The 27,590-nt window shown below is 50.9% G+C and overlaps 1 protein-coding gene across 1 annotated transcript; it reads right to left on the bottom strand.

Moving 5' to 3' along the window:
* Positions 1-1,245: 1,245 nt before the first annotated feature.
* Positions 1,246-20,643, bottom strand: NUAK2 (NUAK family kinase 2). The gene is made up of 7 exons (XM_055234802.2): positions 20,239-20,643; positions 10,873-10,993; positions 7,757-7,908; positions 7,341-7,406; positions 5,361-5,480; positions 4,370-4,502; positions 1,246-3,684 (listed from the first exon to the last, which is right to left on the bottom strand). The coding sequence occupies exons 1-7, from the start codon at positions 20,599-20,601 to the stop codon at positions 2,621-2,623; spliced, it is 2,019 nt and encodes a 672-aa protein (XP_055090777.1). The 5' UTR covers positions 20,602-20,643; the 3' UTR covers positions 1,246-2,620.
* Between the last annotated feature and the right edge of the window lie 6,947 nt (positions 20,644-27,590).

Below are 27,590 nucleotides of genomic sequence, written 5' to 3'. Positions count from 1 at the left end.
AGTGCTGGGATTACAGGCATGAGCCACCGCGCCATCCCCAAACTCCCTTTCAACATGATCTGAACCAATAACAATTTCTCATTGAATTTATTGCATGCTACCTTACCCCCAGTCTGTAACCTCCTTGATGCTAAGATCTCTTTTTTTTTCTTTTTTTTGCACCAGGGATACAGCAATTACCTCTGTCTTCTACTAAGCTTAGCACACAAAAGGGCTTGGTTCATGAGAGGAATGAATAAAGGAGCACTGCTAACCCCACAGCTGAACTCTAAGCTTCTGGAGATAAACCCACCCCCTGGATTTTGTCCATGTTTACCCAGAGTCTAGCCCAGAGTTCCAGCACTGAGTAGGACCTCAGAGACTTAAGACCTAAGTACTCCAGTGTCGCCTAAGCAATGTCTTGTTTGCTCTCCCATCTTGACCTCATAGTTGCCTTGCCCTCCTCATCTGCTTTGCAGACTCGTGACTTTGCCAGCTCAGCTCTCCAGGTGCAGGAGGGGAGGTCCAACGCGCTCCACTGGGCAGGCACCGACAGCTGGCAGGACAGGTGTGTTGTGGGGCCGGAGCCAGAGCTGGGGACGTTTGGAGGCCTCCTGTGACTACCAGAGTGGGTCGGGGTGGGGGAGGGAGGCTGCCTGAAGCCAGAGCCAGCCGGCTGCTGGCCGGCACTTTGTCCTCATCCTCCCTTTCATCCCCAGCCCTCGGAGCCTGGGAGTTTCTCAATGGAGCAGGCGTGTGGGGAATGCTCTGCAGGGGGCTGAGGGAGTTGGCGTATGGTGGGGGTGGACATTCCAGGCATTCTTTGCTTTCTCTAGGAGTCGGGCAGTGAGGATGGAGGGGGGAAAAGCTGCCTAGCACCAGAGTAAAGGGGATTTCCTAGGAGGGAGAGAATAAAGGCTGTGGGGGTGTCTTTACGCAGCAGGAGCAGGGCTCAAGCAGACAGGAGCAGGGGTGGGAGGAGAAGGAGGCAGGTGGTGGGGGCAGGGTGGGATAATCTGCCAAATCCACTTCTACTTTAGTGCCAAAGGCCAGAAGAGCAACTGGGACCCTGGGCCCAGGGCCTTCCCACCTGTGTGCTTAATAGGGTCAGGCCAGAGCTACTGAGCTCACGTTTGTTTTGATTCGGCAGTATTTCTATTTCCCATCCCTGGCAGCCTAGGGTAACGAGTATTAGGAGAAAGCTCAAAAACCTGCTCAGCACCATCCCTCCCCACCTCAATCACCAAAGAGAACAGCAGGGCCTGCTTCCAATCACCTTTCTGGTTTTAATGGTACTTTTTGGCCACGGAGGTCCATTAGGTAGAGACCATTAGGTAAAGAGACTCAGAGTGTGGAGTGGAGTGTGGGGGGTTGTGGGAGGAGGTGGAAAAAGTTGCAAAAATATCTCTCTGTACACAAAATTTAGATGTCATAGTGGATTTTCCCAGAACATAGCATTCACATTATTGAAAACAGCAAGATTCACTTTTCCTAAAGCACAAAGCCGAGAACAAAAAAATAAATATGGACATTCTAGAGTCCTGAAGGCCTAGAGAACACATCCATAGTCTGGACTTTAGAGCAGCTTAGAGGCAGAAGTTCTGAGTCACTGAGGTCCAAGGTGGAGTCCAGAGGAGCCTGGGCCCCCTGAGATGAAGTCCACACAACAGGCGGAGGCTTTTCAAGTCTTTCAGATTCACAGCAGCAACTTCAGGAGGCTCAGGCCAGGTTTGGAGGATGGAAAAGGGAAGAGAACCATTGAAGAAACAGAGATTGTGTTCTCTTACTCCTAGGCTAAATAAGGAAGGGTTAGGTGAGGTGCAGTGGCTCATGCCTGTAATCCCAGCATTTTGGGAGGCCGAGACAGGTGGATCACCTGAGGTCTGGAGTTCGAGACCAGCCTGACCAACATGGAGAAACCCTGTCTCTACTAAGAATACAAAATTAGCTGGGCATGGTGGCAGGCGCCTGTAATCCCAGCTACTAGGGAGGCTGAGGCAGGAGAATCGCTTGAACCTGGGAGGCGAGGTTGAGGTGAGCTGAGATCGCGCCATTGCACTCCAGCCTGGGCAACAAGAGCGAAACTCCGTCTCAAAAAAATAAATAAATAAAAAAAAATAAAAATAAGGAAGGGTTACTCCAGACCATTCCCAGGATGCCTCACGCACATTAGGGGTGCCACCATCCAGTTCCGGTGGTTGGTAGGAATGGGAATGTGTGTGTAAAGAGGTCTGGCCCCACTTGGGCAGGGAATGAGTAGGGAAGGAGCTGTCCTTAGAAGGCACCATGTGTACAGAGTATTCATGGGATGCAGGAGATGGGCCCTGGGAGAGTTCTCTTTCCAGGTCTCTGTGGCCCCTCCACGTACACAAAACAGGCAACATGGACTCTGCCGCGGGCATTCCCGTTCCCCTCTCTTTATCCTCTTCGTTCAGCAGGGCTGAAGACAGACACTGAACCCTTGACGCATTTCATTTGCCTACTTCCCACATCCAGCCCTGCCCAGGGCTCCACTGCAAACCGTCTCAGCCTTCTGAGCTGGGATGCAGGTCTTGGGAGGTGGGGGAGAAGGCATCTCCCCCTCAGGGTGCAGCCAGCTGCATCTGAGAGCCTGCCCGGGCTGGGGCAATGCCTACCCCACTCAGGTGAGCTTTGAGCAGACCCTCAGTGCCTGTCGGTAGGTCGCTGTCACCTCCTGGCAGTCTGTCAGGGAAAAGCAGCTGTCCCCCAAAGGATCCTGCCGCCAGCGCCTCAGGCAGCTTCCAGGGCCCTCTGAGGGGGGCTCCTCAAGCCCCATGAGGTTGTCCACAGACACACAGCCCCGCAGCGGGGGCTCTGGGAGCCGTTGAGGCAAGTCCAGCTGGTCAAAGGACTCAGAGGAGAGGATGCTGTCCTCGCTCACAGCCCCTGAGGGTCGGCTGGTCCGGGCCAGGGGTCGAGGTGGGGCAAGTTCATCCAAGGAGCCGAAGGTGGTGGGGGCCGCGAGCTCCAACGCCGTCTGGGAGAACTTGCCATTGAGTTTGAGGATGCCTTTGCGATGGAGGAGCAGCCCTGAAGCTTGCGGAGGCTTCTGCTCCTTGGGATCCCCGCTCACAAACACGTCGCCTGCGTCCAAGAGCTCCCCAGATTCACTGGGCTCGGGAGAGGAGTAGTAGCCAGACTCGCGCTGTCGGGGCTTCTTGAGAATGCCCTTCTTGGGGAGCAGGGGGGCAGCCTGCCCTGGGCTCACAGGGATTGGGCTGAGCTCTGGAGGGCCCTCCTGTGCCCCGTCTGCAGAGGCTGACACCTTCTTCTTGAGAATGCCCTTTGGCAGCTTGAGGTTGCTCTTGCCAGGGCGATGGGCATTGTCCTCAGCTGTGTCACTGTGGAGAGACTGGGCCATGTCATTCTCCTTGCGGGACTTCTTGAGCGAATGCTGGCGCTCCAGGCCAGGGGTGGTGCTTCCCCCACCAGGTACATGCTGCTTGAAGAAGCTGCACACCTTGGCCCCATTCTCCAGGAGGGGGCGGGAGGAACGCCGGAGCCAGTCAGCCATGGAGGCGCGGGCAGAGTCACTGCCAGACTGCCCACCCTCATGCGGAGCCTCCTGCTCTCCCACTCGGGTGGCGTAGCCCCAGTTGACCCACCAGTGACTGGCCACATCCTCCAGGGTGGCCCGGCGGGTGGGGTTCACCATCAACAGCCACCGGATCAGGCCACAGGCATCTGGAAGACAAAAGGCAGGTGCTTCAGTTTGGCAGCTCCCAGAATAGGCACTCCCTGTTCCCTGTCCCCAACTCATCCCCTTTTGAGCTAAGACACTGCATACTCCTGGGTCGGATGCGTCCCTTCCAACCTAGGGCTCTATACATGCCTTGGCCCAGGACACCTCCCCAGTCCAGAGTTCCTGGACTGACTCCTCTAGCTGCCTCTCTGTCCTCTGACCCCTCAGGACTGTGACCCCTTCATGAGCCCTTGTGTGTATGTTGGTGTCTATCCTCTCTCTCTCCATTGAAATTCAACCCTCTGAAGGTAGAGACCGTGTTCAGGGTAAACTGGGGCTCTCACACCCTTCTTCCTGCCTTCTGAGTCATAGTGAAGGACAAAAAGATTTCTGAGGATGAGAACAAAAGCAATAGGAAATGAGACAACTGTAGCAAAGAAGATCTAAGTGAGACCTTAGGAACCACTTCCCAAATATAATCAAGCATGCCCCTGTGGGGAAGAAAGAGCTATCCCCTCCTTCCCCAGAGGTCTCGACATTGGACATACGGTGGAGGGTACCCTAACCAACCATGGGCCATGATGGACTGTTGCCCTTTTGACTTCACTGCCACTGCGTAGTTCCTGCCTTAGGAATGAGTGAAGGACACCCCAGGCCTGGATAAGAACGCCCACACCTCTCACTCACCAGAGGGTTTAGGTGGCTCCCGGTAGGCCCCGTTGCTGATTTGTTTCACTAGGATCTTATGGTCATGCCCGTCAAAGGGCATGGTGCCATGCACCAGGATGTAGAGGAGAACACCCAGGGACCAGCTGTCCACCTGAGAGAGACGGGGGAGGTCAGCAGGGATGCCCATACCAGATGGGAAAATGTTACATGCTGGAGAACTCAGAGGCCAGCACACCTGAGGACGACCCACCTCTCCTACCCAGGGGCCAAAACGGGGATGCTGCAGAAGGGGGCTGAGATGTTGTCAATCGCATTCCCTGGGAGGGATAGCCACTCGAACAAGAGCTATAGCCAGGTCATCTCTTCTGGGCTGGGGAAGGGGTGGTTGTGACAGATATCATCTCCACATCACTCTCGGGAGGCTGGACTGGGTGCTGGGAAAGGTAACAGGAACGAGGAAGGTGAGGGAGGCAAAGAACTAACCTAGGAGTCAGGAGACCTAAGTTCTAGTTCTAGGGGTTTGTTTTTTTGTTTGTTTGTTTGTTTGTTTGAGATGGAGTCTTGCTCTGTTGCCCAGACTGGAGTGCAGTGGCATGATCCTGGCTCACTGCAACCTCTGCCTCCCAGGTTCAAGTGATTCTCCTGCCTCAGCCTCCCAAGTAACTGGGATTACAGGTGTGTGCCACAAAGCCCCATTAATTTTGTATTTTTTTTTAGTAAAGACGGGGTTTCACCGCGTTGGCCAGGCTAGTCTCGAACTCCTGACCTCAAGTGATCCACCCACCTCGGCCTCCCAAAGTGCTGGGATTATAGGCGTGAGCCACTGTGCCCGGCCTAGTTCTAGTTTTGCCACTCCTGGCTAGACATCTGGCAAGTTACTACTTTTTGGGAGGCTTGAGTTTTGTGCTCTGAAAATGTGAATAATGAGAAAACTAGCCCATCAATCTCCCAGGATCTAAAGTCATAGTAAACATCTGAGGCAGGCTGGCAGGGGAGGGTGGCCACTTACCTCTGGGCCTGTGTAGGGCTTCCCATTGACAATCTCTGGTGAGGCATAGAGGGGGCTCCCACAGAATGTCTGCAGGAACTTGCCTTGATGGTAGAGGTTGGAGAGGCCGAAGTCAGCAATCTGCAGCATTGAGTCAAACATGGGCACAGATCATGTCAAGGCCTGGGTTTTTCTGTAGCTCTTGGCCCGCCCTTCTCCAGACCCTGGGGAAACCCAGGCTCCAATAGAAGGAAAGGGTCCCCATGACCCCTATCCTACACTGAGCACTGTCAGCATAGCTCAGGCCCTGGAAGAACGAACCCTGAGGAGCTGTGTCAATAAGGAGCATCTAGGCAGAGGTATGCGGGGGCTCCAGGATCCTCACTGCTCCCCAGACCACTTTGCTCACATGGCATTCTACTACAGAGATGCTCTCCCATGCCCATATCCCTTGGAAAGTCTCCCATCTCCTTCTTCTAGAAGCCTAGAGTTTCCAATGCCTCCCTGGAGCCCCTGCTCATTAGATCTGCCTTCCAGACACACTGTACACTCCCATGCTGACCTTCTTGCCCCCACCTCTCCTGCAGCTGCTAGCCCAGGTGAGACCCTGCATGAGGCTCTAAGGATGTTTAGTGATGGAAAGGAGGGTCAGCCAGATGGAGGGGGAAAGCCAGCACCTCGTGATAATGTCATGGCCCTCAGGAACAAGCAAGCCCTATAACCAATGAACCACGTAAGACTTGAGCTGCCCTTCCTAGCAAAGGGCTCATTCCTGTGTGCACACCTGGGCAAGAACTTGGTGGCAGGAATCTGGGGTCAGCCCAATGTAGCTAAGAAGCAATAATGAGGGCAGAACAAACGTCAGGGCTGTGGTTACAGCCCAGGACTCCCTGAATCATCTGATATTGAGGGCTTGAGAACCCAACCCCATCGTCTCGTTGCCCAGAGAGACCCTTTCCCACCTATCCTCAGTTAGAGGCTGAGGCCATGCCCTGGTGCTCCCCACTTCTTCACCCCATCAGAGGGTTATGTGTGTTCAGGGTGGGGAGGGGCTGTTTATGAAACTCTGGCTCCTTTGTTTATGGTTTTATTGGCCTGTTATCAAGCAGTTACCAGTTGAAGCCCATAATGAAGCACATGATTGGTACAGACAGGAAAGTTCATGCCTATCCATGTTTGTGCCTGATTATGCGGGTTTACTGGCTCTGGCTTCCCTCCCTTCTGGTCAGCATCAAAGAGAGCCCCACCTGCTCCGGGAATTGGCTGGTAAGAGGGAATGAACTCAGTACCAGGGCACCTCAGGGTACAGGTCAAGAGCCGCTGGAAGAGACTATGTCCTGGGTTCAGGAAGATTCTGAAGAGGGTCAGAGTGCAGTGTCACCTTCCCAGGTGCCTGCAGGGACCAGCCTCCCTGTGCCATGTTCTTCCTCCAGCCCTGAGATCTCAGTTTATCCCATCAACATGAACTTCTCCATGCCTAAATTTAACTACTTAAGCATGGAAATCTAGCAGCTGCAGAAAGCAGGAAGCTGGAGCTGGAGTCCTTCATCTGTGGGAAGTTTCCAAAGGGCTATCTAATTGTAGCAGATTAAAGCATGCATGTGTGCGTCTATGCAAGTGTGTACATACACGAGAAGAACTCAGGCTGGGCCTGTCCCAAGGTTGTAGCAAACCTGACCTTAGATCTAGACTCCTGTCAGCCTTATGACATCAAAGGAGCACTGATCTGGGAGTCAGAAGATCTTGGTTCTAGTCCAGGCTCAGCCACACGCTAGTTGTATGATCTTGTGCAAAGCACCCCTCAGCTGAGGCTCCAGCTCTCCATCCACACAATGAGGTGTTGGAATGGATGATGGCTGAGGTCCCTACCAGTACCAATGAAGGTCAGCTTTGCTCAGCTCCTTCAGGAATCCACCAAGAGCTTAGAGCTACTTAGCTGGGGACAGTGCAGAAAAGCTGGGGTGGGCAAGGAGGCTTCTAGAAATAAGAAGTGGGACTCACCTTGATATTCCCATTGGCATCCAAGAGGATGTTCTCCAGCTTGAGATCTCGGTGGACAACTCTGTTCTGAAAGAAGGAGGGGGCAGTCAGGGGAAGGTCACCAGGGAAGGGAAGATGATGAGGGGCCCAGTCTGGAGACCGAGGTAAACACAAAGGGAGCCAAGTGGGCTTGAGCACAGTTAGGCTGGGAATGCCCATCTTTACTGGTATGTGCTGCAAGAAATCACAGGCCCTTCTATCCCCGGGGAAGGGACTCGAAGTCAGAGACACTGACATTTCCCTGAGAGTCCAGAATCTAGTTTTGCCTCTGTTTCTGTGTGATCCTGGACAAGTCATGGAACCTCTCTGGTCCAAAACAGACCTAGATCCCGTGGGACCACCCACTGAGAACATGGCTGGAGCAGGTAGGTGCTCACCTGATGGCAATAGTTCACGGCAGAGACGATCTGCCGGAAGAAATGCCTAGCTTCGCGCTCACTGAGCTGCTGCCGCTCGCTGATGTAGTCATAAAGGTCGCCCCGGCTGGCATACTCCATGACGATCACGATCTTGCTGCTGTTCTCAAACACTGGGCAGAGCAAGGCAAGGAATGTCAGGCCCTCCCACACTGCACTGCTCTCCACTGGGGGTGACTCACTCCTCCCTCACCCTAGGCCCCAAACCAGACAGGACCCCCCTCCAGGGATATCTGCTAATGGGGCTGTACGGTGGCAAATAAGGGCAGAAGAAGGGCCTTGGAAGTTCTCAGCATCTTCCAGGAGCCATGAGTTAAGGCCAAAGACACTGGCTCATCCTCTGCCTCCTTGGAAGTTCAGGCTTTTGGGAATTCTGAAAATGACCCTGCCCTTTCAGGAAGGCAGAGACGTCACTAGATGGGAATGAAAGGCCAGGCTCCTTGGTTCAAGAACCTGGTACTTTTTCACCTTGTGGCCTTGGGCAAATCTCTTCTAGATACATGAGTAAGAATGCAGGTTTGCTGGGTGATCTTGGACAAGTCATTAAACCACTGTGCCTCAGTTTCCTCATTTGAAAAGCAGGATAATAAGGCAACCTCACAGGGCTGGGGTGAGAAACATAAAAAGTCAGCTGCAGTTACAGGGCTGGCTGAGCAAGCTGGTATAGGTCTGACATATAAACAAGCACTCGATAAATGGTACCTACGGTTATTTGTTTATTTATTGAGACAGAGTCTCGCTCTGTCACCCAGGCTGGAGTGCAGTGGCGTGGTCTCGGCTCACTGCAACCTCCACCTCCCAGGTTCAAGTGATTCTCCTGCCTCACCCTCTCGAGTAGCAGGGATGAAGAGTGCGCGCCACCATGCCAGGCTAATTTTTGTATTTTTAGTAGAGACGGGGTTTCACCATGTTGGCCAGGCTGGTCTTGAACTCCTGACCGTGTGATCTGCCCGCCTTGGCCTCCCAAACTGCTGGGATTACAGGCGTGAGCCACCGCGCCCGGCCACAGTTATGTTTATAATCAGTGCCCTCATGCATACATTTGAAAAATAAGGCCAATAATAATGTCTGTCTTGAGAATCAGAAGAGGGAATAAAAGTATATTAAAGTGGATCATGAACTATAAAGCACCAGGGAGAGCTGAGATATCCATCACCATCTCTGACTTCCATCCAGAGGATCCAGGGCAGGGCCTCAAGCATAAGGCCTTGTACACAGAAGCAATCAATACATATTTGGTAATTAATTGACTGGCTGGGTTCCTGGCAGCCACCTCATCCCAGCTGGCTCATCTCTCGGGGTAGGAGTGGCCCTCTTGCCACTTGAAGACTAGGTAGGGAGTGGCTGGTTCACCCAACTGGCCCTTCTGCCTGGTGTGTGTTAGAACATGTATGTCCATGACATTGCATCTTTGTGTCAAACGGGTCCTATGAGTTTGGCTTGCTTGGCCTGCCCCAGAGCTAATGCTGTCTAGGCTCTGAGAAGGAGTGAAGTGAAGAGGCTTCTCCCTAGAGGAGTCCCAGCTTCCAGGGAATTGGATACATGGCCAGGAGGACTGTCCTTTTTTCCAGGGGGACAGGAGTAAATGGCCCTTATCTGTGGAGGCTCAGCCTCCTGGGGATGCCTGGCTGAGACTCCACCCCTATGGCTCTCATCATCTCTGCAAGGGCGCATGCAAACTTTGTGCCATAAAATTGGGAGTCAAAAGCCAGCCAGGGCATATTTAGGAGAACAGCTAGGTTAGAGGTCATTTCCCAGGACTGAGGCACACCCACTACCTCACATCCCTTGAAGCCTGTAGCAGGAAGGGGATGAATTTGGGGGAGCCCCTCCAGACACACAGTAACTATGATGTTCTTATGTCTGTTGAATCCGAAGGTGCCAGAGAAGCCATACCCTGAGCTGCAGCGCTCAGTTCCCAGATCCAGCCGGAGATATGAGTGTAAGGCAGAATTCACACACACATGCACATGCACACACATGCACACACACACCAATCACCACACTCAGCCTAGCTGGAGATATGGGTGTAAGGCAGAATTCATACACACACACACACATATATATATACACACACACACTCCAATCACCACACTCAGCCTGGCTTAACCAATACTTTGTCATCTCCTCACTCTTCCCCGAGGGAAGCACACAGAGATACAATTAGCCTTCTCAGCCACTTGCCTGGCTCTTCATGGGATAGACTCAAGCCACAGGGCTGTGTCTTAAGGCTCTACCCCTAAGGCTCTACCCTTAATCTTTCTATGAATACCACCCAAGAGCAGAGACTGCTCTATTTTTTTCCCCACCAGGAATATACAGACAAAGGGCAGAGCTACAGGCTCCCTTTCTTCCCTCCTGTTGCTATCCCTCACTTCTCATCTAACTGATATTATGTAAAGGCTCGACGCCGGCAGGTGTGTGTAGGAGAGGGCTCTCCATCTTTCCTTCGTCACTCTCTCTTGCTCACTTTGTTGTCTGGGTCATGGGGAGGAGGGCAGCTGGAGTGGTGAAATCAGCACTGATGTCAGAGAAGAGGAGGCCAAGAAAGACAAGGAGAGGTAGGAGCCAGCCCTCTGGCAGGAATGATTCAGAGCCCAGGTCAGACTCTAGGAGGTCTGGCTCTTGGGACACATGAAGAATAGCACCCACGCACCTGAGACAGGTGCAGGTCTATGTATGTTTCAGCCTCCCCCAGATTGCTAAGGAGCTCACTAGGTTAGGAAGGTAGTGTTCAAGTAGGGAAAACCAAATTCTAACAACAAAAAACCCTGCAATTCCTTGAGTACCTCCCATGAGTGGAGCATTCAATGACATAAACTGTTTGATCTTTGCAACCACACTGTGATGTAGACGGGATTACTCCATTTTATAAATGAGGAACTGAGGCCCAGAGACTAAATTCAATGAGTTGTGCAAAGTCATACAGCTGAGTTTCAAATCCAGCTCCTGCCCTTCTCTAGAGCCCATATTTTTTTACTTCTTTATGTTGTTTCTTCTGACACATGTACACACACGTGAACACACACATGCACACACACAGACTCCCAACTTCCAGCTTTAAGGGCCCACTATACCTTCATGGATGGCAATGATGTGAGGGTGGTTGAGTGATGACATGATCTCAATCTCCCTCCGTATGTGCATCAGATCTTGCTCATCTTTGATTTTGTCCTTCCGGATTGACTTGATGGCCACCTGGGAACAGAATGCAGGAGAGTGAGGAGAAAGGTTTGGCAGGAAAAGGTTTGACAGAGGGCACTCTAGGGGCCCTGGTCCTGGTGGTTTGCCTGTAGCTGCTATAAAGGCCACAGAGTACACCCAGAGAAGCCACTCCATCCTTCACCAGGGTAGGAGGCTGGAGCGCACTTTAGAAAAAGATCTCACCTGAGCTGAGTGCACATGATCCATACAGCAGGAAGGAATACGGACCAGTCACCTCCTTATTCATAGTCTACAGTAGACAAGGAAGGTAAAAACCTGCGTTTGCAAGGCTGATGCTTTATGATTTATAAAGCAAATGTGCCAATCTGCACCATGAGGACAAGGACCAGCCAGTTTTGCTCACCACTGAATTCTTGATGCTAACCACAGTGCCTGATGCACAGTAGGCACAGAGTAACTCCTTGTTGCATTAGTAAATGGATTGGCCCTCACAACAACCTTGGGAGGTGGGCACAAAAAGCATCATCAATACCCTTTACAGGTGAAGAAACTGGGACCCAGAGAGGTTAGATGATGTGCTCAGTCATACGGTCACTAACTGGTGCAAGTGGATTCAACTACTGGCCATCTGATTCTGAGTTTGGTACTTTTTCTGCTCCAGTACTGTAACTTGCTATAAGCAATCAGTCCCTAGCCACAAAGTGGAAACAACGCAAATGTCCATCAAGAAAAGTAGGGATACGTCTGGGTGCAGTAGCTCAAGCCTGTAATACAAGCACTTTAGGAAGCCAAGTCAGGAGGATCACTTGAGGCCAGGAGTTCGCAACCAGCCTGAGCAACATGGTGAAACCCTGTCTGTACAAAAAATTCAAAATCTAGCCAGGTATGGTGGCACATGCCTGTAGTCCCAGCTATAGGCATGTGCTGAGGTGGGAGGATTGCTTGAGCCCAGGAGGCAGAGGTTGCAGTGAGCCAGCGACAGAGTGAGACCCTGTCTAGAAAAAAATAAAAAAAGAAATGTAGGAAAAAACTACATGTGGTATGTCCATAGGATGGAATAGAATGTTATTCAACCATAAAAAGGAATGAAATTCTGACACATGCTATAACATGGATGATCCTTGAAAACATTATGCTAAGTGAAATAAGCCACACGCAAGGATCAATATTGTATGATCCCACTTAAATGAGGTACTTGGAATAGGCAAATTCATAGGGACAGAAAGTATTAACAGAACGGTGGTTACCAGGGACTGGGGGAGGGGAAATGGGGAGGTGGTGTTTAATGTGTATAGAGTTTCAGTTTTGTAAGATGAAAAGAATTCTGGACATTGGTTTACAACAACGTTAAATTTAACACTACTGGTACACTTAAAATGGTAACTTTTATATTATGTATGTTTTACCACGTTTTAAAAAATTGGTCCCAAAATTATGAAAAAAAAAAAAAAGCCCCCAAACATCAGTCTATTCAGTCCAGTTAAGAAATGTTCCTCCCCTGACAACAAACAACTCAACAGTTGCTTGCTATCTCAGGGCTTGCTATCTTAGCCTAGCAAGACGAGAAACACCACATGAGGACTAAACCCTCCAGGCAGTATGTGGTGGAAGATCAAGCGATCCTCCAGACTTGGCTTCCCAAAGTGCTTGGAAAGGTGGAGTGAGGCAGGAAGAAATGGAAAGAGGGCTGCCGAGGTGCAGCTAGCAAAGCTCTGAGCCACCAAGGGTCTCGGTCCCTCTCTGCTCCACCCTCCTCAGCAGCAGCTCCTGGACAAAACCCCAGAAAATACCACAGAGCAGGGCCTGAGGCACGGAGCTGGGGAGAGATGCTGCCTGGGGAGTCTGTCACTGTCCCCCTAGGCGAGTCCCACCCCTTCTCAGAGCCTCGGGTTTTTTTTTTTTTTTTTCTGTGAAACAAACAGGTTTAACTAAGAGATCTGAGGGGCTTTCCTGCTCTGAGTCTATGAAATTAGCTGTACAGATGCCACGGGGCCCTCAGAGGCTGCAGGGCTAGGCGGGAGCAGAGTGGGGGTGGGGTGTCACAGGGCCGGCTAGTTCCTGGCAAGTGCTGCCCAAGGACGCAAATGGTAAATACGAGACTTCCTCTTATGGGAGATAGGCAAGTTGTGAGAAATCTGAAGACCTAGACTGTGGTAAACAGCTCCTTGTTCAATTTCCCAGGAGGGTTTGCCTCCCCTCAAGATTCAAAGGGAGACAGAAAAAAGGAAACCCCTGCTTGAGGGGAGGAGCCTCTAATCCACCCTTTCACAGGGCTCTGGAGGCAGACAATGGCTTCTGGCTTGCAGGGGCAGCAGGCCCTGCCGGCCTGTGTTCTCCATCGGACAAGAATGCGGAACAGCCCTAATCCCGTAAGAGGAGCCGCTCACAATGCCCTGGCCCGGTCACCCCGGCAACGGGCCAGGGATGGCGTGCCCTCCACCCCACTCCTCCCCCAGAGCTTCATCTTTGAAAGAGGGGAGGCCCTGCTCTCGGGCCCTTCCTGAGCAGGGCAGGGAGGACAATGGCAGGCAGGAGGGATGGTCACCATGGAGCCTCCTCCCCAAGATGCTGGAGAGGCCCCTGCTGCAGCTGCAGGGGATGCGATGGGGCTATCCCCCTTTTGCTCCAAACCATCCATCTCTCCCTAGTGAGCTAAGCAAAAAACAAAAACAAAAACAAAAACCTGGGCTTGGAATTGGGCAGGGGGCCAGGGGTAGATGTAGAGAGGGCTTGAATCCTCCTTTAACTAGGAGGTACCTCTCTCTCCTGGATTCAACTTGGAGTATCAGTCCCACACACCTCTCGCCTCCATACCCTTTTTCCTCTCTCTGAAGGGGAGATTTTATGGACAAGTTATTTTCTCTCTAAAATTCTTTGTTTAAAATAAAACAATGGATAAAGTTCTATGAGCTCTTGAAAGATAAAGGTCCATAAAGAGCAAAACGATTAATCATATATAAACACAAATCCCATATCTAGATAATCAAAACTATTTCAGAACTTAAGATGTACACATAGGTACATCTTGGACGTACAGTTGTGTACTCGCAGATACAATAGTGAAATAAATCATCATAGGCTTAGGGGGCAAAACTCGAAAGATGACAAGGCCTAAAATAAATGAGGTTCAAAAAAAGGAGAAAGGGGTGTTAGAGGGGCTGGGAGGAGTCTCTGCATGAGGGAGAGTGCACAACTTGAACCCCAAGATCCATCTCTTTCAACTCCAGAAGCCCATGATTCTACATCAGAATTGTTAATCCTCATTGAACAGTTCCAGCCTCCTGCAAGTTTGTGCTCTGGCATCAGGGGGTAAGTTAGGGACCCACCAGGTATCCATATTAGGTCCCAGGAGATCACAGTACGGCTGGCACTTTCCAGGAAGCAAACAAGTTATGTCATCAGGCCTCCATCAGTCTTCAAGCAGGTGGCAGACAAAAAGAGCCATGTATCACACCGCTCTGGTGGGGCTGGGCCACTGATCCCCAGCCTATCCTGGCCCCACAGGAGAGGGCTCTAGCTATCTGCTGGCTAGCCTGTCAAAGTAAATTAGAGCAACAGCTCAGTCCTAGACAGAGCTCAGCATAGAGAAAGCGTTCAACAATTGTTTACTGGTGAACATAAATTGCAAATATTTACTAGTTAAGTCACTGGGCTGATGATCTTTGACTGAGATGGGAGCAGTGCTCAGGTGAGATTTTCTCCTCTTCTTCCTAGACATGGGTGAAGTCCACTTCGGTTATAAGGACTAATTTTTAGGGACCTTTGTTCTCATCTGCAAGATAGGCAACTATTCTCTAGAATAAAAATACGTTGATTAGGCTGGGCGCAGTGGCTCATGCCTATAATCTCAGCACTTTGGGAGACCGAGGCGGGCAAATCACTCAAGGCCAGAAGTTCAAGACCAACCTGGCCAACACAGTGAAACCCCATCTCTACTAAAAATACAAAAATTAGCTGGGCCTGGTGATGCATTCCTGTAACCTCAGCTACTCGGTGGCTGAGGCACGAGAACTGCTTGAACCCGGGGGGCAGAAGTTGCAGTGAGCTGAGATTGCACCACTACACTCCAGCCTGGGTGACAGAGCGAGCCTCTGTCTTAAAAAAAATAAAATGACTAACATCAAGGAAGAGGGTAACAATTGCTGAACCAATCACCCAGAGGCAGGAAGGCCACATGCCTGAGACAGTCTTGGTCTAATTACTAATATTGCCCCTTTTACTCTCCAAAGTATCCAAGTTTAGGTAATACAATATATGGCCACCCTACTCAGAAGGGGAAGGAAAACCAGATTCAATGATAATAACGTAAACTTGAACATCTGATTAGTGGAGGTGGCATCAAGAGCCCAGGAATCGAATCCTTATTTGCCCCTATCGAGTTATGCAACTCAACATAAGTCACTTGACCAGATAAGTTTGGTTAACTCATCTGGCTGGTTTTCATGTCCTCATCTGAAAAACGAAAGGATATTTATTCTCCAATCATCTGCTGAGTGCCTACTATGTGCCTGGCTGGCACTGTGCTAGGTGTTAGGGATTCAGATAAAAAGTGGACAGTCCCACAGTCCAGTGGGAGGACTGACAATTAAATAAACTCCATTCTATTGTGATAAATGTGGCAGTTGATGTCCCTGCCTGCAGAGAGGCTCCAAGAGCACTGGAGAGAACTTCCTTTGCCTATAGGAGGAGCAGGGAAAACCACCTCTGGGAGAAAAACTGCTTTCGACTTTGAAGGATGAGTAAGGTTTGCTAAGCCAAGGGAGGTGGGCTAGGGAGGGGCAACAAGGGCATTCCAGGCAGAAAGAAAGGTTTGAGCAAAGGCCGAAAAGAAAGAGCCATTCACGAATTTGCACATCAGGATCTCTATGCACCCTTCCAAACTCTAGAATTCTATGCTGAACTTTTTCAGAAATGGGCCACCTGCTACTATGCCAGGAAGGTGCTAGCCAAGTATTATTATAAGCAGCCCCATACTATGGCCACAGTAGCCTGCTTGAGCATAATTTCTGATTCTGCCTCAGTGGTTTTCTTGCCCCTGCAGTCCTAAACACTGGAAAAGGCAGCAGGGTTAATTCCTCATTCTATTTTGCAAACAGCACACACTGAAATCCAGAAAGGCACACTGACTTTTCCAAGGTTCCACAACACAAGACACAATCAGGATTGAAGATGGAAGGATGGTGCCTGGAGAAACTTCCATCTCAGCCATAGAGATTTCCCTGCCTGCCTCCCATCCCTGGAGAAGGGAATGCCCCATATCTTGCCCTAGGCCAGGCTGTGTAGTATCACCAGCCACCCCACCCCACTTACAGATACACAAATATGCCCACTCCTCTGCCAAAACCCTGGAGAGGTAAGTGCTGTGGCTCAACTGGTAAACACTGCCTCCCTCCCAGGGACTCAGATCAGGAACGATCTGGATTCAGGAGAGGATGGAAGAAAGGTCTTAGAAAAAGAAGATCCAGAGATGCTGGTTCCAGGTGGAGGGAGAGAAGGTGCAAGCTGGGCATCTCTCATCATAGTTATCACCCAGGGCTGGAGCCAAGATCCTTGATTCCTCTCTGGCCTTTTGTGGAGCAGCTGCTGTCTGGGAGGCAGGGCAAGGAGCTGGGGGATGACCCATTTAGATAACAGAGGAGAGGTTGGGCTGGGCTGGCCCAGGCTGGGCAGAGTGGGGGTGGGCCTAGGGGTGGCTCACCATCCCACCACAGCAGCCAGAGAGTTAGGCAGGGATCAGGAATGGGCTCCGAGGGGAGCCTGAGCCACCTCTCTATACTGTGCTGCCCCCTCCTTGCCATCCTCCAGCCCTCTCTATCGGGTTGCTGGGCAAGGAGCTTCCCTGCCCAGCCTTCTTGTGTGGTTTGGCTGGGGCTCAAGGACAAGAGTGGCCTGCAGCCTCCCTCCCTGCCGCTGAGCAGGCAGGTGCAGAGGGAGCTGGGAGGGCAGTGTCCCGCCAAGCAAGCCCTTGGCAGCCAGCCAGGCAGGAGTCCTTCTCTGGAGCTGGGGCAGAAGGAGAGAAGAGGACTTTGAACAAAGCAGCAACCAAAGCGGTTTGGCTTAGGAAAGCCAAGCACAATCCATACTCTTTCTCAGGGTAGGACAGACCTCCAGGACGCAGGGATTCCCCAGGAAAGGGAAGGGCAGGACTTCATCAAAGCCAGCCTTGCTGGGATAATAACACTATGTGTGTCAGATACTATGCTAAGCACTTTACATATGCTATCTTACTTAATCCTAAGAGAATCCCACGAGGTAGGAATGATTATCACCCCTACTTTACAGATAAGGAAACTGAGGTGCAGAGAGGTTGCACAGCTGGTAAGCAATGGAGCCATGATTTAATGCTTGCAGCCTTGACTCTCAGCTAGGCAGCATCCCCAACAAGGTTTGAAACCCAGGAATACAGTGTAGTTCACCCACCCAGAATCCTTCGACACAGTCACTGTATGTGAGGGTGGGGGTTGGTTCCCAGTGACTCTTCCCACCTGAATCACTGCCTGGAGTGCTGGGAAAGGCAGCGGGAGCTAACTGTTGGAATAACAAAGCACAATGAGGCAAGCCTGGGCTCATCTCAAGGCCAACTCCCAGTCTAGGACTCAGTACTTGGTCATCCAGGAGCCCATATTGCAGGCATGCCACTCACCAGCTACAGGATAAGTCACTTCCCCTCTCCGGGCCTCAGCTACTCTGTCAATGAAGGACTTGGACCACCTCAGTCATTTCCAAACATTTTGAAATCCTGCACTGCACTCCAATACATAAAAAAGACAGAAGCACTCTCGCTCCAGAGCATCACCCACGTGGACTCACGCCCCTCATGGTTCCCCTTGGAGGTAAGACTTCCATGCAGATCATCCAAAGGCTTTGGTGGACTCCACCATTTCAGAGACCCCAGCATGTGTTTTTCTCTTTAGGAGGAGGGGTGGCCAGGGGAGCTGGGAGAGTCCCAGGAGGAAATGTCATTTGGATACCAGGAATGTATTGAAGAGCCAGGGCAAATATTTGTTTTTCCTTTGATGTCCTCCTAGAGCAGCCATTAGTTCCACCCACCTGCCCTTCCCTCAGCCAATCCCATCTGGCCCTGATAATCCCATCTAGGCAGGTTGGGAGTGGGAAGTGTGCTAGAAAGGTAGAGAGAAAATTGGGATAGAAGTCACCCAGCAGGCTTTCCTCTGAATCTAGCTCCCACCAACAATCTCAATCCATTCTGGGGTTGGTCTTGGGCAAGCTCCCACACCCCTCTCCCCTACTGAAGTATCCTGAGGCACTAGGTCTCTCTGGATTCATGGAAGACAGTCAAGAGGCAGGGGTGGGGTGGGGTGGGGAAGAGGCAATGCTCCAGAATCGAGAAACCATTAGCACAGCAGGCAGCTGCTCTCCAAGAAGGAGACCCTGAGCAAGTTCCCAGCTGCAGAACTGGGTGGTCTATGGATCAGGGAGGTTCACAGCAGGTCCCACGTCTACTGATCTTGGCTTCCTACATAGAGCAAGAGGCATGAGGCCAGGGAATATCTTCTGACGTAATAAGAGCTGGAATCCCTGCCTAAATCCACTGAGGTTTGAAAACTGAAAGCTAGTATATCTCATTCTGGAATCAAATGAGATCTCTCTCTTACACTCTCTCTCTCACGCATGTCCACACACACACCCACACACACACCCCACAGTGACCTGGGTCAAGAGCTTGATGGGATCTCTGAACTTCAATCTCAGTTTCTCAGTTTCTGGGCCACCCCAGTCCCCACAACCCAGTCTCCCCACCCCCAAGAGGCACGAAGCACAAGCCACCAGCAGCTATTTTCCAGCTAAGCCCCTGACAAAGCCTGGGTCCAACAGCCTCAAGCCTGGAGCCTCACCCGGCCCTCACACTTTGTAGAAAGAGAAAGAAAAGGCAAGCCAGGAAGTACATGATTGCCCAATAGCTGTAACCTGGCAGCAGGCAACTGGTGACTGTGCCAGGCGATAGCAGGAAAAACATACTCGGTCCTATTGATGGGGCCATAATCTACCCCTTTCTCCAACATCCACTCTCCTTCACCAATGAAATGACTTCTTGAATTTCAAACCAGCTACTGGCTGCAAGAGCAAACACAATCTGGGGAAGTAACTGCTGATGTAGCCAATAGGGCAAACCACACACACACACACACACACACACACACACCCTCACAACCAGCACCTAACTGGATTTGGCAAAACATAATAATGCCTAAAACACCTGCTCTAAAAGACTTGTTAAAATATACATTATATGGCCCTATCCTAGACCTTCAGAATAAATTACTCTGGGTGTGGAACCAGAGAATGTAAGTATTTTAAACAAACATCCCACGTGATTCTTATGTACTTTAAACTCAAGTTTGAGAACCAGTTAACCACTGCTAACTAACTTTTGACAAATTTGCCATCCTTTCTGGGCTGGCCTTTCCAGAAATTCTCACTGCAAGTTCTATGTGTCAGGAGCAATATAAGTTCATATTTCGATCTTATTCAATCCTCACAGCAGCTTGTGAGGCAGGCTGTGTTTTCTACTGTTCTGCAAAAGGGGAAACAAAGTACAGAGATGAAGGAAATTGCCCAAGGTCACGCAGACTTCTAGACTCCTACACTCGCACCAAAGTTAACAGGGTATGTTCTTGAAAAGGTCCCCAAACCGAAAGGTGTCTCTGGTACAGTGGACCTGGTTTCACATATTCCAGAATCAAAAACTCATCATAATGAAACTTCAACTAAATTTTAGAGCTGGAAAGGACCTAAATGTCAAAACCCACCCCCTGTGCCAGAGCTCCAGTGTGCTGGGCTGCCAGATTCTTGGGAGTTGGGGAACTCCACACCTCATGCATTCATTCAACCACACACATATTTACCAAATACCTATTAAGATGGAGTGCCTTCTACTTCCTCTTCCCATTGCACTCTATTGAACTGTCTGTTCCCAGCAAAACTCAACTTAAGTCCCATCCATCTTATCCCAGGACACGACACGATTCGTCTTTCCGCGCCAACTATCCACAGCCTCCCTTTTATTTGGCAATCATAACAGCAGTACGGTGTTGCTGGCTGGGGTTCGCAAGTTTGCGACCACTGTTCCTGCCATCACGGACCGACACATCTGCCAGGGACACCCCCGCAGTAGCCCCGCAAGCTCAGCGCGGTAAAGACCACGCTGGCCTCTCCTCAGAGCAACTAGCGAGCCCCCGCCCGCCCTCCTCCGCTCCCTGCCGGCGGCCAAGCCCGAGCCCGCCCCGCGCCGCTCCGCGAGAGGGAGCCGCACTCACCAGGCGCCCCGAGCTCTCCCGCGCCTTTTTCACCTTCCCGTAGGTGCCTTTGCCCAGGGTCTCCAAGAACTCGTAGCGGTGCCGCAGGTTGTGCTTGTGGTGGTGCCGCTTCACCGCCTGCTTCTTCATTAGGGGCTTGGGCGACTTGATCAGCCCTTCCGCCAGCGGCCGGGCGAGCTCTGCGGCCGAGGGAGTGGGGCCGGAGCGCCGCGCGAAAACCAGCGACTCCATGGCGAGCAGGAGGTGAGCGACTGCGGCAGGGGAATCAATAGGCTGAGCGGGGAGGGCTGAAGCGAGGGGCACAGGTCCCGCACCAGGACGGGGACCCACAGCAGTACCTGAGCGCTCAGTAAAGCACAGCATTCCAAGTTGTTATAAAAGCCCTGAGCCCGAGGCCCTGGACACGCCCCCCGGTGCCCATTGGCCTGCTCGACGGCGGCGCGTGACCACGGCCGTCCACATTGGCTCTCCGGAGCTCCAGGCCCCGCCTCCTCCCCCTCGGCGTGGTCCAGAAAGGTGTCAATGGAGCCCCGCCCACCAGGAATGGGGACTAGGGGATTCCAGCGGAGGCCGCCTGAGGCCCAGAAGCTTACTCTGAGGGCCCTTGGAGATGCACTTGCCTCTGAGTGGCGCTTGGTCCTGGTTAATGCCCTGTTGTTTTATTGTACTGTGTTCTCAATTGGCAAGGGGCGATCCGAGGGCACTAGAGGTCACCAAAGTATTTCTTCATCCTGAGTAATTTGCTTGTCCCAAGCCAAAATCTATAATTGCTCGACCACTTCATTAAGTCCATAAAGGAGAAAGGGAGCTGGGATGGGACGGAGGCAGAATCCAGCCTAGTGGGAGGGTTAGTGCAGAGCTGTCCTATGGTTCGAGTTCACTTGTCTTCAGTTAGATCAACCTTACTTGGATATTGGAATCCAATGGCCCTGGAAACTTCTTCCTTCTTCCTCAAAGGGGGCTTCTTAGGCGAATTGCCTAAGGTCCAGGAGTTCAAGACCAGCCTGGCCAACATGACAAAATCTCGTCTCCACTAAAGATACAAAATTAGCCGGGCGTGGTGGTGAGCGCCTGTAATCCCAGCTACTCCGGAGGCTGATGCAGAAGAATCGCTTGAACCCAGGAGGCAGAGGTTGCAGTGAGCCAAGATGGCGCCACTGCACTCCAGCCTGGGCAACAAAGTGAGGCTCCGTCTCAAAAAAAAAGAGGGCTTCTAAGGTTGAGTAGATTCCCTCAACCACTTGGTGGAATTTATTTATGACGTGGAATTTATTTATGGCGGGAAGTGGAGAGAACCCAAAGGGATACATATTTATTTAAAATTTTTACATGCCGACTATCTAACCTGTGCCCCTAAGTCTGAAAATAGTTGCTCCACCCAAGGTTTTCTTGTGATTTTGGTGCCAGGAGCACTGGCGGTAGGTTATGAGGTTTGACTTGGTTATTTATTTTTTTTTGAGACGGAGTCTCCCTCTATCGCCCAGGCTGAAGTGCAGAGGCGCGATCTGGGCTTACTGCAAGCTCTGCCTCCCGGGTTCACGCCATTCTCCTGCCTCAGCCTCTCCGGGTAGCTGGGACTACAGGCGCCCGCCACCACGCCCGGCTAATTTTTTGTATTTTTGGTAGAGACGGGGTTTCACCGTGGTGTCGATCTCCTAACCTCGTGATCTGCCCGCCTCGGCCTCCCAAAGTGCTGGGATTACAAGCGTGAGCCACCGCGCCCGGTTTGACTTGGTTTTTGAGGACTGGAGTTGCTAGGTCCAGAATCTCCACTCTGAGTGCTCATTTAGAGTGAAATGAGAATGGCCATAGGTTTTCCTTCTTGCTTTAAATGGCAGAGAGGGAACACTTCCCCTCTGGCCATCTTGATAACCTAATCCTGTGAAATGAGCATTATTCTGTCCAAGGCCACACAACTGGTAACAAAGTGGCAGGATTTAGACCCTGGTCCTGAGGAAGAGAATGGAGGACAATAGACCTGGATCCCCTTCCCTGAGGGAAACCCCTTCTGCCAGCCAGTTTAGGGCCCTGGATGGATTCCAGCTACGCTGGGGAGCCAGCCTTCCCCTCAGGCCTTCAGGAGGATGGTGCCTCCCCTGTGTATCCAGGGCATGCTGAGGATGGAGAAGGACTCACCCCCAGTGGCTGCCCACTTTTCTACTTCCACTGATCCTTTGATTATTTTTCTAGTGTGAGTTACAGATGTCTCCATCCCTCCATGGAGCTCTTTATCTCCTTTGTGACTGGAGAGGATCCATCTTACACAGGAACCAATGTATCTCTCCCAAATTTGGAGGGCCACAGGAGGTGGCAGCTGGTTTGGCATTCTTCCCTCCACCAGCCTCCCCTTTTGCTGTGGGTTTTCTGTGCAAATAGGATGAGGCCCAGAGATAGTTGCCCTGACTTGCTATCTCCTTTCCCCTCTGAAATCTGCTTCTATTCCTGGGGGCTTATCCAGATGATTAGGATTCTCAAAAGGAAGCATGGGTAACATAAGAGCAAGCACAGGGCCGAGTGTTGGGGGATCTGAGTTCGAGTCCTGACTCTGACACTAACCAGTTCTGTGGCCTTCTACTAATTACTTCATTCTACAAATACTGGTGCCCACTAGGTGCTAAGCCTGGGGATACAATCGTGACAAGATCCCTGCCTTTGGAATGTTCTCAGCCTAGTGAGAAATAAACAAGTAAATCCTGTACAGAGGGAGAAGGGTCCATGATGGAAGAAGAACAGATTGCCTTTTCTTTTTTTTTTGAGACGGAGTTTTGCTTTTGTTGCCCAGGCTGGAGTGCTATGGTGCGATCTCGGCTCACCGCAACCTCCGCCTCCCAGGTTCAAGCGATTCTTCTGCCTCAGCCTCCCAAGTAGCTGGGATTACAGGCATGCGCCACCACGCCAGGCTAATTTTGTATTTTTAGTAGAGAAAGAGTTTCTCCATGTTGGTCAGGCTGGTCTCGAACTCCTGACCTCAGGTGATCTGCCCACCTCAGCCTCTCAAAGTGTTGGGATTACAGGCGTAAAACACTGCGCCTGGCTCAGATTGTCTTTAAGATATGTATCCCAGGTGGGAGGAGGCTGGTCAGGGGCAGGTTCCTAAAGCCAGGGCTTTTTAAGTTGAGACCTGAAGGACAAGTGACAATTGGCCAGCTGAATCAACATTTCTTCATAAGATGAAAGAATTATACAGATGAGCTTAATACTTCTTTTAAGGCTTAATCTAGCTACACTCCTGTAATTTTTTCCGGGTATCCCCAACACCCGGTGTGCTGTGAGGCACCTAAAAGGCGCTCCATAGATGCTTATGAACTGAAGGAATGGATGTGCGATGGAATCCAAAGATGAAACTAAAAGCACCTACATGTGATTGGGCCCAGTCCATTACCAGCTATCTGGCCATGGTCGGGGGGAATCATCTGCAACCTCTTGGACCTTCTCACCCCTGCTCCAGCTTCCTTTGACTACACTCTGAATTCCCATCTAGGTGAGGAGCCATGGGTAACCAAAGATCACAGCAGGTAGGCAAGGAAGACACAGAGCCAGAACAGCATGTGACTCGGAAATGATCTAAGCTGCTGAAACTCAGATCTCAAATTCCTTAAAGGAGGTCTGGTTGGTGGGAGAGCGAGAGTGCCTGACAGGGAATCCGTGTTGGTCAGGGACTCTGCCACCAGCAGTCTCGGGGAATTCCTGGGTCATATGGTCAGATGTGTGGATGTGCTGAGATATCTGGGCTGAGCTAAGCTACTCTCAATCCTGCCTGCCCCACTATTGACTCCAGGAAGGCAGACGCCTACCCCCCTAGCCCTATGTCCCATGGCTGATCCATGTCTGAGGGGATCATGGGGGAAAGGCTGTTTATTGGATCTACTATGTGCTGTGCTGGGAAAACAAGTGGGAACAAATGTCTGTCCTTGTCCTTACACACTTCACAATCTGTGTGTGTGTCTGTAGGGGAGTGGGGGTGGGTCCAGACTGGTAAAAGGGGATTTGAAAGCAGCTCAGAGTGTGGACTGCTGTGATGTGTCCCGGTGGGAGCAGGGCGCAGGAAGGAGCAGAGGTGAGAGGCACCAAGGCCATGCTATGGGGGTCAGGTGAGGGTTGGGAGCAGGTAAGGCAGATCTCAGATATCTCTAAGATGAGTCTTGAGTCCTGAGGATGAATTACAGCCTGTGGTATTCCCTACCTCCCCTCCAAGAGAGGGATGCAAATCCTGTTAGTCGCTGGCAAATTGGGAAGCCTAGCTCAAAGCTGCCCTCTTCTGACCAAACTAAGCCTAGCATGTTTTATGGGATGCCCAAAGCTGTGACCACAAGCAGAAGTCAGCTTAGGCAATTTGTTCCTCCAGTAAGCCATTCATTTGTTCATTCATTCATTCAACAAATATGGACTGAGTAATTGCAATAACAGCTATAATAATATCTAAGATTTATTAAGCCAGCCCTGGTTCTAAATTCTAAATTCTAGTACGTCTTGCCAGAAGTTTGGAGAATTTTGTGCCGCAAACACTGAAAACAGCCCTCAAACTCTCAATTACCCTGAGAAACCGAATGTTATTCACAGACCAGGCCTGGGAGGGGATGTGACTGAAGGAGAAGCTAGTTCTTCTCCCCAAGCCAAAGAGCTTGCCCTGTCTCCATCCTGGAATGGGAGAGAGAGCACACGCAGAGAGACAGGAGCGAGGTGTGCCGGGGTCCAGTTCCACTTCCACCACCAACCCACACCACGCTGTGGCCAAAGACTTTCTCTTTTAGGGGTGGTTCCTTATCTATAAAAGGAGATTTGGATAAACCAACTCTCAGTTTTGTTTCAAATCTGGTTTAACTTCTCTGCAATATCTAAGCAGGGACAAATTAAAAATCTCAAGGACTGGGCACGGTGGCTCATGCCTGTAATCTCAGCACTTTGGGAGGTCGAGGCAGGTGGATCACGAGGTCAGGAGATCGAGACCATCCTAGCTAACATGGTGAAACCCCGTCTCTACTAAAAATACAAAAAATTAGCCGGGTGTGGTGGTGGGCACCTGTAGTCCCAGCTACTCAGGAGGCTGAGGCAGGAGAATGGCATGAAACCGGGAGGCGGAGCTTGCAGTGAGCAGAGATTGCACCACTGCACTCCAGCCTGGGCAACAGAGCAAGACTGTGTCTCAAAAAAAAAAAAAAAATTAGAAATCTCAGCCACTCGCTTTCTTTTGCCACCTGGTAACTGATTCCTTCAGTACTGGACATTTAGGAGCCCCATTCCATCTCGCATCCCCAGGCTGGCATAATGTTTTTGGCTCAAGAATCTGGCAACCTGGGCTTCAGGCTCTGCTCTGCCACTAACTGACTGTGACTATAACTCAGTCTCCACCACTTCATGTATAAATAAGAATTATTCTTTTATGCAGCTAACATACTGTGTGTCAGCCACTGTTCCTTAGATTTCCTGTATTCATGAATTCAATCCTTTCTACAACTCTATGAAGTAGATACTAGCCTATGATATCCCCATTGCATGTGAGGAAAGTAAGACACAGAGCAATTAGGGGCCTATGCAGGGTCACAGAGCTGTCAAGTGGTGAAGCCAGATTGCCTGGGGTCCAGTCTGGCTCCAGAAACAGCACTCTCAGCCCTCATACTTTGGCTTAGAGAGGATTCCTGACTTGCCTAGAGTGTCAAGTAGACGAAGCTGCTCTGTGTCATACTTTTCTCATCTGAAATGACTACCTCCTGGGCTTGCTGTGGGATGAAATTAGAAGTGAGGTCGTCAGACTGATGGTTTCCTATCAGTCTACCTGGGGCTTTACTGGGCTCTGGTCCTCCCAAGTCCCCTCCCCCAATTTTGGCAGAGACCCAAGAGTGTGTGTGCATGCCTAGTGTGTGTGTGCGTGCCTAGTGTGTGTGTGTGACAGCGAGGGGTTATCAGAGTTTCCTGAGCTCCAGCTGATCTGATTTGGGACAGAAGACAGTTAAGATAAGCTCAGAGCTAGGAAGTGGTCATTGAAACAGCCGAAGGCTGGAGCTTTGTGTTAAGGGAGGGAGGAAGGAGCTGATCTGAGAGAGAAAAGAAAGGACCTCTTAACAACTCTTAGTGCTAGATCTGAACACCTGAAGGAAGTTGTTCTGAGAGTTGGGAGGTGGAGTGGGTGGATATCTGTGTAGATTTACAGTCTAGAGGGGCTGGGTGCAGTGGCTCACGCCTGTAATCCCAGCACTTCGGGAGGCCGAGCTGGGCGGATCACCTGAGGTCAGGAGTTCGAGACCAGCCTGGCCAACATGGTGAAACCCCGTCTCTACTAAAAAAAAACAAAAATCAGCCAGGCATCTGTAATCCCAGCTACTTGGGAGGCTAAGGCAGGAGAATTGCTTGAACCTGGGAGGCGGAGTTTGCAGTGAGCCGAGACCGCACCATTGCACTCCAGCCTGGGCAACAAGAGTGAAACTCCATCTCAATAAATAAATAAATAAATAAATAAATAAATAAATAAAGTCTAGAACTTCCAGTCAGTATTTTAGAAAGGGTCTCCTTACCCCATTGTTAGTAGCGAAACCAGAGATTTTTCTCTTTTTCTGCCCTTCACTCTTGTGTCCTTTTCCCAGTCACGGAGGATGTGTTGCTTCCATTGCTGTGGAGTTGGGAAGTGTGGATGCTGGGGAGTGGAGAGGGGAAAGCTATGCCAGCGACTGGGGACAATTTTCATGGGATTCCTCCATGGGTCTTCAAGTACTTTCTACTGACTCACTCTATTATGTTGTAGTCACTTGGGATCCTTTGTGAATAAAGGATGAGTAAAGAAAAATGACCCCCATCTTTACAGGTGTCCCCCCTTTCACACTCACTATCTTATTGATTCTTCACTGAACCTGTGAAGTCGGGGCTTCTGGTTAGATGTTGGGGTACAGAAGCTGTTGATATAGATGTGGCAGGAGGTACAATGAGCCTGGGAATGGAAGTCAGGAGATGAGGTGCTATACCCAACTCTGCTGCTTGCTGGCCACATGACCTGGGACAGGTGACTTGATCTCCCAGCCCTCAGTTTCTAATTGTTCAAAGAAGACCCCAAACTTGGAGATACTTTGTAAGCTGTTAAAGACTCCCCAGCAGGTGGGGATTTGTGGTAGTGGATACTAGGCCACTTCACACTCCATTTAAATGCTGCTCCCTATGAAGGGGCTGAGGGTCTTCCTCCTGGCCCTGCCTCCACTTGGAATGAACAGGCAGGGCAGGGCATGGGAAGTGTGCCCAGGAAGGAGGTGGGAGAAAGGTCTGCCCATTGCCACCCCCCTGCCCCGTGCCTGGCTCCCACTGGCAACCTGAGCCCTTGGCCTCCCAAGCCGATCCTGGAATGCAAACCCCAAGCAAAGCACATTCTT

The sequence above is a fragment of the Symphalangus syndactylus genome, chromosome 19 (genome assembly GCF_028878055.3).
Source record: "Symphalangus syndactylus isolate Jambi chromosome 19, NHGRI_mSymSyn1-v2.1_pri, whole genome shotgun sequence".
NCBI classification, from domain to species: domain Eukaryota; kingdom Metazoa; phylum Chordata; class Mammalia; order Primates; family Hylobatidae; genus Symphalangus; species Symphalangus syndactylus.
This window is presented reverse-complemented; position numbering and strand designations above follow the sequence as displayed.

Coding starts and splice junctions, on each gene's coding strand:
- NUAK2 (XM_055234802.2), bottom strand. CDS start 20,601: ATGCTGTGCTTTACTGAGCGCTCAGGTACTGCTGTGGGTCCCCGTCCT. Junction 4,503..5,360: donor AGCCCTACACAGGCCCAGAG/GTAAGTGGCCAC, acceptor CGTCTCTCTCAG/GTGGACAGCTGGTCCCTGGG. Junction 3,685..4,369: donor GGAGCCACCTAAACCCTCTG/GTGAGTGAGAGG, acceptor TTTGTCTTCCAG/ATGCCTGTGGCCTGATCCGG.